Source organism: Leptosomus discolor, chromosome Z (genome assembly GCF_034619465.1).
Source record: "Leptosomus discolor isolate bLepDis1 chromosome Z, bLepDis1.hap2, whole genome shotgun sequence".
NCBI lineage: Eukaryota > Metazoa > Chordata > Aves > Leptosomiformes > Leptosomidae > Leptosomus > Leptosomus discolor.
In genome coordinates, this window is record NC_141419.1 from 89,451,835 (window position 1) to 89,465,611 (window position 13,777).

Here is a 13,777-nt window from a genome sequence, read left to right on the forward strand (position 1 = left end):
AAAACTGCCAGTGGATTTGTCAGTTCACAAAACTGCCCCCTTATATTTGAGGCAGGCACAGGTTCAGGCTTCTACCACTACTGTGCTCACCAAGAAGCCAGAAGATTGGGTTGTGGGCGACACATACAGCAAAGGCAGTGTCTCACAGTAAATTCTCCCTACTTCTTAAGGCCTACCATAGAATTATTCAGAGAGTACTTTAACCACGATAAAACAAACAATTTTCAGCACAATTATTAGACTGAGAAATGGGAACAAAGTCAACAGCATCATTTCTATAACTCTCCAAGCAGTAAGTTATTAAAGAAGCTGTTTCAATGGTCAGGACAAACAGACACGATGACGGTCTCAGTGGTGTTCGCTGACCGCAACGACCCCAGCCTGGTCCAGCCCTGCCCACCAGCAAAGCCCTCAGCAAGAATGCTCTATCACCAGCACTGGAGGCATAGTTTCCTCCAACTTCCCTCCACACTACCAGCTTTCCCTTCATTTGGGATAAACACCAAAATTCCACAGTCTGTGGAAAGAACAGAACGAGTGCGTTGCCCCACGGTCATGTTACCACAGGGGTCTGGGGGATTCTGCCAGGACAGAGAAGCATTATTTCTGCCATTACATCAATTACCTTTTGCCTGGGCTCTGGGCACAAAAACAGGCTGTTGTGTCACACACATGTTAAATCCAGGACACCAAAGGGAAGAGTCTCCAGACCTCCACCAGCTGAGCAACTGCATGTCATTCCCTCACCATACTTTCCAAGAAAAATTATACACGATGCGGATTCTTCCAGCGAGATGAAAATATCATCTTGGTTGTGACAAAATTACTTGATTTTTCGTTTTTTTATTTTGCATGGTCTTTGCAGACATAGCATGTTATAAATACAACACTTGTAAAAACTCAACAGCTCAAACAATACCTCATTTTAAAAGTGCGTGTCAAACATACATTTCTGACTTTTTCACATTTTTATGCAACTGATCAGTAACATTTAATCTAATAAAACCAGTGCTTTTAAGTCTTTGGGGAGAAAAAAAAAAAAAAAAGCAGCAGAATATATTCTTCCAGACATGAATTTTCTTAAAGAGTCTGTTAAAAAACATGCTGCAACAATATCTGGTCAATATACAGAGGGATGTACATATGTATATATATATATTTATAGGCTCGCAGATAGAGCAAAGAACTCTAAGACCACATTAAGATGAAGGTGATCTAGTGACCCAGCTGGCACAGTTAGCAGAATCTGTCAAGAAGAAAAAGGTGATTTGTTCTCCAGCACTGGAGCCACAGTTAAGAGCCAGACTTCAAAGCATTATTGACCAGACAGTAGGTAGCACATTTCCTTCCCCTCATGACCATAACTAATGTTTTAACCTGTAACCATGTTCTAAACATAAAGGCACAATCAATGGAGGAAGAGAAGCAGCGATCGTTGTTCCTTCATAAAGGTGTACGGATTGGGACTGCAGGACCTCGGGCCCCCTCAAGTGGATCAGTGATAAAAGGGACATTAGCAAAGGGACTGGGGAAAAGCCTTCTGCTTTCCCCGGACAAAGGTGCGTCTTACGGTCAGACAAGGCAACAAAACCAGTGATCATTCAGCTGAAACAACAGATTTACAGGCTCATGGTTCACGCTTTGGCAACAGAATTCTAACAAGTGATCGCCAAATTTAATACCAGATAAATACCTTTTCACAGTTTCATCTACAATCCTGTCATGTCAGACCCAGCTAGGCAGAAAAGACCAAACTTAAGTGGCCAGTGTCCACTTGTTAAATCAGCATTTCTTAAACAACCAGATTTCCAGAATTAAGGAATCCTATCTAACACGAGCATAACTGACTGTTCTCCTCCCAGATGCTGGGGATCCAGAAAATCTGCCTCTGGATTTAAATCACCTGACTTAGAAAGAACTTGGCTAGAAGTTACTTGCGTTTAATCAAGCAATATGGATGCAGACTCACTTTAGAAAACAGGAAAAAACAAAGTTCTTCAGTTCAAAATTTAGTTTGTATTTACAGAAGTGGTAGAAGATTGTAGGCATGCCTTTCAACTACAGACTTCTGAGGGGTAACAAGAAAAAGTCAAAAATTTAAAATACTATCTTTCCAGATACAGGGATTTCACAAGTCTCCAGACACACACTCACACAAGACGCAGAGGTATCCTTGCTAAGAAAGTCAAAACCTCTTTTATACACAATCCTCCACTCACTTTGAACTGGCCTGAGTGACGACACGTTGGAAAATAAAAAAAGGCACAAAGGAAAAACTTAATACGCTACAGGATGAGCTTTGCTGTCTAATGATTTGTACAGCTATCCCCAGGTATCCTCCTCTCGGATGCGCACCATACACAGGAAGATATTCAAGTGTTTTATGTCAACAAAAACTAAGCAACTCCCCAGGCCCACAAATCAAAATAAAAGAAAGAAAACCTTAAAGAGGAGAAAATTTGCCAGTGTGCAGTTCCCATTCACACTTCTGACTTAATTAAAGTGGAACTCTGAAGGTAAAAATTACTTGTGCAATGACAACGTTATATGTAAACCAGAGTAATCGACATTGCGTGATGATTCTGCGAGCTCGGTGCTGCTATCGTATGCTGTCCAGATAATGCACTTCTGGGTACAGAGTGTTAATAAGGAGAGCCAAGAGATTATTGCCATCTCGAAGACAGTGTTCTGGATGCTTGATGAACTGAGAAGCCTGGGAGAGCTGCTCTTGATAATCCACATATTGCTTGTTTGATGCCATAGTTTCAAGAGCACTCAGCGCCTACAGATACAAGGGAAAATTCTGTTAGCTGTGGGTACTTTGGCCCATAACAAACCAGTTCATCAGTCACCATACGCACAATTCCACTAGAAGATCCTTATCTAAAGAGAACTTAAAGAGTATTTGGAACAGAACCTTTGTAAAACACCATCACATAACAGTGTTTCAAGTCAACTCATATTTTTCCAGCTGTTCTCTCCCCGAGATCAACACAACCACTATTCTATCAAGGCTTGCTAGGATTCTGTACCCCAAATAATGTCCAATATTTACTTCATGAACTCAAGACACGTGGTTTCAAGGAAATTACACTGAACTACAAACTGCAACACAGTTATATTCATAAGAACAACCTGAAGTGAATAGTATTCGCCTTTCATAAAAGTATTATTTTGTTCCCATTAATAATATTAGAGACAATGCCAAGTTAGAAATTATATGTGAAACGAGCCTATGCTGTCAGTACCGGCCAGGACAAATGTTGGAGACGTAGCTGAACAAGTTTCATTCTTTCTTAGAGAACAGAAACAAGTTGTACCAAGTAAGTTACTTTGCTTTGGTTTCTAATCAACTCCTCCCTCTCCTCACGCACTTACTGAAACAAGAACGTGGTCAGGGCACATGCTAGAGAAGGAATGTTTATTTGTCGTAGGGCTTTTAAGCCCTGATCTCACATAAACAAACGTTAGTGTAAACGCAGCCCTGCTTTATCACCGAAAAGCAGCGCACTCACAGCAGCATTGCTTTTTCCCGTTTTGTTTTAAATTCCTTCTACCTGCGGTGTTCCAAAGTTTCTGAACTCAGAAACTCCTACAAACCTAAGTTCATCTGCACCTCCCCAGTGTATAAGATTAGAAACTGATGCCTTCATATTAATACCGAACGCTGTACAAACAGTTTCACCTAGGATCACTTTAGGTTAGGACTCAGACACACAGTTCTGCTGCCAGCGTTCAGCAAACCCGCATCACCACCTGGCCTATGCTGCACCTGGCTTTGTCTCTGGCGAATTCCAACACAGTGTTTTGATGTACAGCAAAACAGTACACAAGTTTCTGATGCGCCCCCTTCCCTTAGAAGACAAATGAGAGCCACAAGGTATTTCTGAAATTCAGAATTTAGAGCGAGGAAAAGCAAAGATTGATGGCATTCAGCGCTGAATAAAGCCAGCAAGCTGAGCGCAGCATTTAGCTTCAAGAAATGCTTCCAGCGACTCTGACAAGGTTCACCCCACAAGCAGAGCAAGCACGCAAAGGAGGGCCACGTCAAGAAGCCACCAACTGGCACACGCTACCTGCTGGGCCTTCTGCGACAGCTTCGGCTCTGACCCCGCTTTCAGGCGGACTTGATTCTCTGCAGGAATCTGCACCAAGAGGAACGCAGACAAACTGCGGGCAACCACACGAAACCTGGCACAGGGAAAAGGACGGAGAGAGAAGGTGATACCAATTTTGCAAGCCCTCAACAACAGGTAAACCCGAAGTTCTATCCTGTAAAACATCCCTCCCATCTCTTGCACGAGGAACACACTGAAGGCTTTAGAGGACCTTTTCCAATGCGTTAAAAAACATAAGTCACCAATACACACATAATAGGATATCATACATACTAGAGGATAATATAATAGAATACATACGAAAGGCTACATCTGTTCCAAGCTTAGCTGGAGCCTGGAGGTCACATCCAAAATACTCCTTCACTTCACAGCCTTTGAAACGTTCTTATCACCCAAATGAAAGGAAGAGCTGAACAAGACTACGATTTCAAAGCAATTTCAACAGGATTGCAACCCAGAAGGTCTTTATAAACACAAAGCTATGTTTAAGTACTATGTTGAATTGCTGTTCCACAAACATTTACCTATTTTTTTCTTGGCATTCCTTCCACAGTGAACTTGAATTTAATACCCAACAACCAAATGTGGTGTCTCTCTTTAGAGGGTAAAGTGAATAACAAGAAAGCACATACTTCTCTGAGCTTCGCTTAACATTTCCAGCACCTCAAGGTTAAGATGGAAAAGACAACATGCATGTGATCATACAAAACTCTCGTCAACTGGAACAGTCTTCTACAGACCAGGTGAAAGTATATTCCTCTAACAAACAGTCTCCCTAGAAACTTTGCTGGAGAGGGACACCCAGCCAGATTCACAACTGCATTTTCTTTCCTTTTCCACCACAAACTTCGAAGAAGTTCATATTCACTTCTTCATCAGATTAAAACAGTCACTATATTTTTTTATTGTGATGTGCCCCAACAAGTTTACGCCATTTGGGGACAGCACGGATTCAGAACATCTTTTGACACTGCAGTGTGCAGTCTGGATCCAGGCTGCAGCTTTTTTTAACATGACGACTCAAATCAGTAAATTTACCACACCTTCAACCCGTACCTGGGTGACAAAGGAGACCTCCTGCCCAGCCCAATTGCTCCAAGTATTCCAGAAGTCAGTCTCTCTTCAGCCAGCTGACTCTGCCTGCCCTGGATTGACAGCAGCGTCCGAAGGACAGATTCAATCAGAACGGTGTCACCTTGCTCCATCTGGATCAAGGACAACTGCATGGCTTTATGGCACCAAAGAAACAGCTTTGCCTCTTCGTTTGCTGAGCTTTAGGTAAGATTTAAAGAACAAAATAAAACAAAACATAAATTTAAAAAAAAAAAAAAGTCCGATGCACAGGTTAAGAGGTCTGTGTCTCTCCCCATTAGGCCCGTAAGAATTCAGATGGTTAATTAATGACAGTTGATCTTACTATATGAGGACAGCATAACTATACTACCCCACCAGTTATTACACTGCTGTAACTGCTGTTGTTATGGATTTGATGCAGACATCAGCTATCAGGGTTTAAGGACCTGTAAGAGAATAAAGAACAATGCTTCCTTTTAAGCTTTACAACTGAGAATAAATGATATTGCAGCCATAAGTGGATTTCAACTTGTCTAAGTCTTGGTATAAAAGGAACAAAGCTGTATATCTATTTTTTTTTTCCCTTTACTTACCAATAAAATACTTTAGGAAGCACTAGCTGTTGTTTCCACAACAATTTAGACTTTTAATATGATCTTCTAGAAAAGGAAACATTGAAGGTTTTTGTTGAGCAAAGCACAAAGTGAAGTTCCCCCTACACTGTTTTTAACCTTCTCCCAAACAGTTTGCAGTTTAAGTTAACAAGCTCAGATTTTCCACACAAAGCATCAGCACGAGTTTCCTGCACCAGACTATCCTCACATTACTCCGCAGTCATTTCCCATGCCAGCCACCCTCAGCTTTCACGTTTAGAGCAAGTTTTAATTTGCCACGTATGGCAGCTTTGCTGTCTCCTTCACACTTTGGCAATCAAGTTACCATGGGACCTACAACAGTGGAAGTATTCCTTGAATTTCAAGAAACAGTGGGAACATGCATTTTCCCAAAATGTTCCTTCACAGCATTATCAACATTAATATGGTAAAATATTCACTGTATTTGCTAAATTCTGACTATTTCAGCAGTTGTCACATACTTTAAGTACAAAGTATCACCATTTTAACCCTGAAGCTAGCCATCCTTTCCCCCCAGAACCCTATTATCTAGTAAGTTGGTTTACAGTGATACAGGCCCCTAACTCTGGGCACTTCAGGTTTGGTTCAGAGCAGCTGAACAGTCCCCCCATCCAGCAGCTTCCAACACCAAGTCACTCAAAATGTCAAACTGAATATTTAGCAGTAACTCATCCCACCTAGTGGATATTCTGGAAAGTGGAACCCACAGTGATAGAGGGTTTGCTTAAAGTAATTTTAACAGAGCACAAATCCAGGCTGACATTGAAATCAAGCTTTCCTGACTGAAAACTGACCAAAACTGCACCAGAAGCGTTCAAGTAAATAAAATTCCTTCTTCTGTTTAACCACAAGAACCATTAGTGTTGCCACTGCGGTTGGGCAGACTCCCCAACAGTGGATACGGAAGGACTGCCCATTTCATCCAGCAGCCTGGTGAAACTAACCTGATTAACCTGGCCACCTAATTACACCGGCTATACAACTATAGCCTTATTTAAAAGTCAAGGCACATTCAGAAGCCTTGGGTTTCGTACCTTGGGTATACCTGCTCCAGCCATTTGCTGATGGTTAGCAGGATTTTCATTTCGTTGGCAAGAGTTTGGTCAGTGTTTAGGCATTGCAGCAGGTAGACATAAAGGGTCAAGTAGCTTCCTAAAGACAGACACTCCTGCAGGAATTCTTCCATGGTTAGCTCAGGAACTTGGAGGGAGGCGAGTATAGGGCCCCAGCCTAAATCCTGGTGGTGAGGATAATCTACAAAGCAGAGGACAAAAGGATAGAATGAAGAGGTGTGAGAAAGCAGGACTTATCAAAACCGAAGAACTAGAACTACTTCACTGTCTTCCTACAAGGTACAGAATTTGGGCTGGTTTAGCTGGTTTCCAGGTAACCAGTTCGTCACCAACTCTAAGAGTGGAGCTTTTCTTTTCTCTCCATCATAGGGCACCTCCTTGAGGTCAAGGAGAGATATTTTCCCAGCATTCACTCAATTAAATTTGAAAATTTGAGCAATGGCATTTTAAATATTTCCTTCAGGCGTCCTGAAATCTGATCACACGGAATGTGGAAGAAATCAAAATTTCCACAAGGATTATGTAAACAGAAAGTTAAAAAAAAAAAAAAAAGCCCCACACCAAAAAGACCACACGTCAAAAAAACTCCCACACCACAGAATTTCAGAGTTTTACCAATCAAGAGCAGTTTTTTCTTAAATTAGCCTACACAACACTAGAGGAGGGCAGAAATACCCATCTAGTTCTCTGGGGATGATTCTTTTTCTAAAAAGTCCTCCCCTTTAGCTGGAAGAATGGCAACAATTACACAAAGCAAATCAGTTTTCACAGAGACTGGTATAGTCCTTACGAAAACACACAACCAGAGCAGTTGCAAAACCCAAAGCACAATGGCCTAACTTTCCTACATCTCGTTACTACAGCAGGTATATGTGTGACAGTTGGGAGCCATCAGATACAAAGAAAGGAGTTCTGATTACGGAAACCAGATTAAAACCCAGTTCCAGCAATGGGCACCGTAAGCTGTAAGAATTCCAGACAATTGGTATTTAACGGGCGTTTGTATTTACCGAGCACGCAAGACTGATCAAAGCTTCAGAGCCAAGCAGCAGCAGCAGACGGGCTCCTACCTTCGTTGAAGTAAGCAGTGATACAGGCTTCTGTCGTCTCTGCCATGTGCCGCACGGAAGCCAGGCTCTGACACGCCGCCGTGAGCAGGGGCATGGCGAGCAACCCGCGCACCTTCCCGCCGATCCACTTCCGCAAGCTCCCCCGCAGCGACTCGGCCGTCGTAACGCTGGAATTGTTCATCATCATCAGCGTTTCCGTAAAGAGGCTGCTGAGGGCCATGTGACGTGTTTGCAGATCCATGTCTGGAAGCCAGAAACAAGAGAACCATTTCAGGAAATTGGCACTAGAACCCAAACTCAGCTTCACCACGGGAACGCTTCCTGTAGATACTGGGAACACCCTCGCGCTCATTGCACACCTCAATTCCTTGTCCTTACTGCAGTAAGACACGCATTCCTCGCAGTGTCTTCCCTTGATGAGATAGTTCATCGTTCACTAAACGAAGACACAGCTGATAAGACTGTACAGCACAGCACTTTGGGGCCCATCTTTCACCCAGGGTCCTTTACCATGACTATGGTGCAAATAAATTGAATGATAAAGCATGTTTACAGTCTCCAAGAAAAGCTGGGTATTAAAACACACTTTAAAGCACAGTTTAGAGTGAAACAACCAAAATTCTAGATTATCCAATTTGAAATATGACTGTGATGAGCCCTGAAATATCGCAAACCCTTCATGCCTTTCCAGGATTTCAGATTTCCTACTAATCCCAGTGTTCAGCCCCAGAATAGTTTTTGAAACCACCTCCTGGCATTGCCTGAACATGTTATCATGGGCTACCTGTAACAGCACCCTCGAAGCACAAATGCTTCCTGTGCTTGGCTCTTGAAAGTCTAACCACAGAGTAGACCTTTTGCATATTGATGAAAAAAGGCACTATTGTTATAAAATAAAATTTTCAAGCAACATCAGGCATTGTGGAAGGAAAAATTTCAACTGATTATGAAGACAAGATGTGCACAAAGAGTGGTTAATCACTGGAAAAACATTGCCCGAAGAGGTTGAGACCTCCACACTTGCAGATATTTGGAAGCTGACCAGACAAGGCCCTTGAGAATGCGATTAAACTTTGAAGCTAGGTGTGGGTGGAGGAGGAGGTTGAACTACAGGCCTCCAGAGGTCCCTTCCAAACTAAGCTATTCTGTTTGAAGCACCTACTCACTCAAAAGAAAAAAAGAAAAAGACAACAAAAAAAGTCCCAAATGTAATTTGTCATGGCATAGGCCTCCAGTAAGGTAAATATCTTATCAGAGACCAAACGAGAAAGACAATGCCAGGAGGTTAACTGACTTACCTCAGGTCACAACCAGTTTTACAGCCAATCCCACTGCACAGGCTGCAGACCACCGAGCAGGACCACCACCAGACACCAAGGCCCACCAGATCCCCTTGCCCAGCGCCCATGTGAGAAGTCCAGCCTTCTCCTCTCCAGCTGCCGCCAACAGCAGGTGCTGCCCTGGAAGCTCTTCCAAGAGCCTCCACCAGCCCCCTCCAAACCTCGCAGCCTGGCTGAGCCACATGGAGCACTCTCCCTTTCAGCCCTTCACCACACACGAGCATGCACAGGGGTTCACAAAACAGAGCTGCTCCTCTTATACTGGAGCTCCTGGCTCTTCCAAAATTTCTCAGCTACTAAGAGTGTCAGCAGGAACAGTCAAGCCTTCACTTCCCTTCAAGTGACAAGAGTTTTGCTGACTACGGGGCTGTCCTACAGAGCTTCCCCAGTGAGCAATACAAGTACTGACAGACAGTGAGCACTCACAGACTTTCACACTTTCTGTTCACTCTCACTATCAGGCCTGCACGGGTCGTGTGCAGGAAAAGACACAGCTCCTGTGTAGTACAGCAAGACAACTCATTTCACCTGAAGTTTTAGTTTGACAGAGGAAGCTCAGGATAGTACTGGTGCTAAAAACGAGATCAATATAAATGCTGTGGGTGTGGACACACCACACTACTAGGGCACATCAACATCATTCCCCTGCTTCAATACAGTCAGTTTTCCCACTTGCACAACAGTTCAGAAACCTTTCTTAGAACTCAGTCCCTCAGGACGAAGACAGTGTATTATTTGTGTCATCCTTCCTTTTAAAATGCAAATGTCAAATTAAAAAAAAAAAAAAAAAGATTTAACAACCAGGCAACAAAGAAAAGAATCCCTCAAGCTCCTGCATACTGGTCAGTTTTACTCACAACGTAACCCCTGTTTTTTCTGTTAGTTCTATCACTCTTGACAGCTCTGTGGGGCAATGTTCATATATTTGTTTTGTGCCAGTATACCACCTATATATACACCATCAAAGCAATGCTGTCCATAAGGGAGACATTACAGTAAGGCAAGCAATTACATAGTCACAGATGTCCAACAATCCATGCAGTACAACAAAGGATCTTAACAGCTTTAAAGTAGTTCGACACTTCTTTGACACAAACCTGGAGGATTAAAGATGACTACATCATCTAGCAACTTGGACATTTCTTGTTCCAAAACCGCAAGAGTAATCTTTCCGCTTTGTTCTAAGGTGCTGAGAAATTGAACCACCTGGCGAATGTATGCTCGGCACTTCAGTGTTGCATCCTGGTAACCAAAATGAAAGTCAATTAGAGAAAAGGAAAAAAAAAAAAAGATCACGTCTAGAACTCTTTCCACACTCTGTAATATACAAAAGCAGAACACTGCAAATGACAAGCACAGCTCAGAGAGACTGCAAAACTAGTTTAACTTACAAGGTGGATGTGACTATCGGAAGATGCACCAAAGCCTGCTGAAATTTTCAGAAGCTTCACTATCAGTTCAGCTGCAGCATCCTTAGCAAGGATAACAGAGGGAGGGTAGTGACTGTTGCAGTAGCTGATGATGCTTTGATAAGATGAAATGCCCACAAGCTGCCAAGGAAGGGAGCTGGTCTGTCCAAGAAGATTTATGAGTGGCGATTCCTGAAGATTTAAAGACATCAGTCTCAGTTTTCTTTGCTGTTTTAAATTAACATTCACAGTACTCAGTATTGGAAGGAAGCCCAGACTCCAAAATTTGAGAGACAGAGCAGAAACCCCACAGAAATAGGTGACCACTGGGAGTCTGGCTGAAAAGCAACTCCTCATTCAGGCAGCAAGCCAACACATGTATGATCTCTCTAGCATTCACCTAACAGTACTCAGACTGCCGCAGCAGCTCTAACCAAGCACAAAAGTCAGCGAGAGACATGAAACTTTGACATGTAAACATGTAAAGAGAGCTAGAAAGAAATGGAGACCCTACAAGGTAAAGTAATTTCAGCAGAGGGTTAGAAAAAGATGTTAAAAGTTATTTTTTAAAAAAATTACTAAGTTCACAGTAGAACCAGGGACAGAAACGAGGTCCCTCAATTTTCTATTTGTGGTGGGTTGGCCCTGGCCAAGTGCCAGGTGCCCACCAAAGCCACTCTGTCACTCCCCCTGCTCAACTGGACAGGGGAGAGAAGAAAAAAAAAAATACCAACAGGCTTGTGGGGTTGAGATACGGACAGGGAGATCACTCAGCATTTACCGTCACGGGCAAAACAGACTCGACTGAAGGGAAATGTAATTTATTACCAGTTAATTCAGAGAGGAGTAATGAGAAATAAAACCAAATCTAAAAACACCTTCCCCCCACCCCTCCCTTCTTTCCCGGGCTGAACTTTGTTCCTGATTTCTCTCCCTCTTCCCCCCCAGCGGCGCAGGGGGGGAACAGGGAATGGGGGTTGGGGTCAGTTCATCACTCAGTTGTTCCTGCCGCTCCTTCCTCCTTGCCACACAGACCCGTTACACCGTTCAGTGACTCATCTACCAACCTGGGGGACTCCTCACACGCTTACTCCCACAAACACCATTCTGAACAGTACAGCAGCCTACAGTGTCCACAGCTCACACAGGCCGTGCAAATACGCAGGCAGAAAAGTCTGTCTACAAGCAGCCTAGACCCAGCTGCCGCCATTCTCCTCTCAAGGCTTCATGCGCATCTGCAGCACAAAAGGGCACCCCTCGGACACTGAGAAGCACCAAATTTCTAGACATTATAGAATGAACAAACTGACAGGCAACGCAACCTGAGGACTGTAAGGATCCAGAACTAACCCAAACTAGACTACGTCAACAAGAATGTGACACCGGTACATCAAGTACTTCTCAAGTACCGCTCATGCGCGGGAACGCAGGGCTGAGGACGTTTGGGATTTAGGTCAAGGTGTCACAGGAGCATTCTGGGAGGTAAAAAATGAGTGATGGCGCATCAGTTTAACACATCGCTGGAGGCTAGGAGGGAATTCCTGAGGCTGACTCATGCAAACAGGTATCTTTTGAAGCTTGAGAAGCTTCTGATAAGCAAGTACATTCAGGTCAAAGCACGAGAACTCTGGTAATTTTCCTAAACTGGAATACAGTGTTGACCAAAGGCTGCTGGCAACATCTTGACACGGCACCTCATAACACCTCCGAGGAAATGGAAAATGGAAGATGCAGCAAGTGGGAGAAAGCTGGCAGATGTGAAACGGGACTTCTTGAAGATTACCCAGCCCCTCTGCAAGAGTCCTCCAGAAGCAGTGGACTGAATGAGAGACTGCTAGGTTTACCCACACAGAGCTCTTAGCAAAAGCAAGGCTTGGAAAGTTCATCCTAACACCCAGTGTTTCTCTTCCCTGTTCCAACAATTCAGAAACACTGGAATGCAACCGTAGCTGGGAAAAGCACTAAGAAATTAGAGATGATCAAATTCCCCTTCAGAGCAAGGGAACAAGAAAACTCAAGCTAAGATTCAACAGATGAAGTAATATGTCCCCAGAAACTCATCAGAAGCAGATAGTGCCAAGCTTCTTAAAGATATATCCGGTCTTCAGGATGTTGTTACATCATTGTGACCTGTCATCACATCATACGGAGTTAGGAGGGGAGCATTTTTACAGTAAGAAATAGTCACAAAAGCAATTCTGAGTAAGGACTGAACAACACCTATTTATAACCCCTGAGAAAGCATGTTCAAGCAGACAAATATTTTCTTTTTAGTCAGCTATGAACAAAAAACCAAACCAAAACAAAAGAGCTCATATCAAGTGCTGCTCCTAACCTTACAGGCACTAATCCCACTGCTGAGCTGTGCTTAACCAACTTGAAGTGTGACCAGTACCGAAGATCAGGTTGGAAAACATCACGAACATGCACAGTAAGACATAGCAGCCAGGCACAGGCTTTTCATAGACGAACGATTCCCTACAATCCCTCCACATATTCATGTCTGCCACTCAGAAAAAGCAGCAAGGCACGGCAGAGATTTACGTGACTGGCCGTGACGGAATAAAGGCGACTCAGTGAGCCTCCCAATTCTTCTCACAGCACCACAGGTGCTGCAGGCACGAATGCCACAGTCAAAGCTGCTCCTGCACTCACATCGGCAGGCTGCCTGAACCAAACCGGGCAGACGCCAGGCACCCTTTTCACTCAGGCTGTCAGAAAAAGCTTCACCTAAAGTTACACATAATATCGTGCATATATATGCATGCACAATACATATGCACCGATACGTAAGTGCCCATAACATGTACATATATATGCACGTGTATTATAGGTGCACATGTAAATTCTTGCTAATACTACCTCTAGTTTTCAGGTGCTTACAACAAAGGCTCTCCAAAACCCTGACAGAGAAGGAAACAGATATTTTAATCCAGGGCTGGCCTAAGAGACAAGCAAGCTGTACCATGCAGCATCCCACATTTAACGATGAAAGGAAAAACAACTGCACAGTAGCTTTATGTAACAACAATAATTTTTCAAACACTAATGAACTAAC

The 13,777-nt window shown here is 43.4% G+C and overlaps 1 protein-coding gene across 2 annotated transcripts in view; it reads right to left on the reverse strand.

The window, feature by feature from the left end:
* Positions 1-1,075: 1,075 nt before the first annotated feature.
* Positions 1,076-13,777, reverse strand: part of EPG5 (ectopic P-granules 5 autophagy tethering factor) — a 59,176-nt gene continuing 46,474 nt past the window's right edge. For both annotated transcript variants that reach the window (XM_086479341.1, XM_086479340.1), the window contains exons 38-44: positions 10,702-10,911; positions 10,408-10,552; positions 7,971-8,213; positions 6,862-7,081; positions 5,175-5,390; positions 4,077-4,191; positions 1,076-2,782 (exon numbers count right to left, since the gene is read on the reverse strand). In XM_086479341.1, the coding sequence (XP_086335467.1) occupies positions 2,600-2,782; positions 4,077-4,191; positions 5,175-5,390; positions 6,862-7,081; positions 7,971-8,213; positions 10,408-10,552; positions 10,702-10,911 (1,332 nt within the window). In that variant the 3' untranslated portion in view covers positions 1,076-2,599. The remainder of the gene's footprint in view (positions 2,783-4,076; positions 4,192-5,174; positions 5,391-6,861; positions 7,082-7,970; positions 8,214-10,407; positions 10,553-10,701; positions 10,912-13,777) is intronic.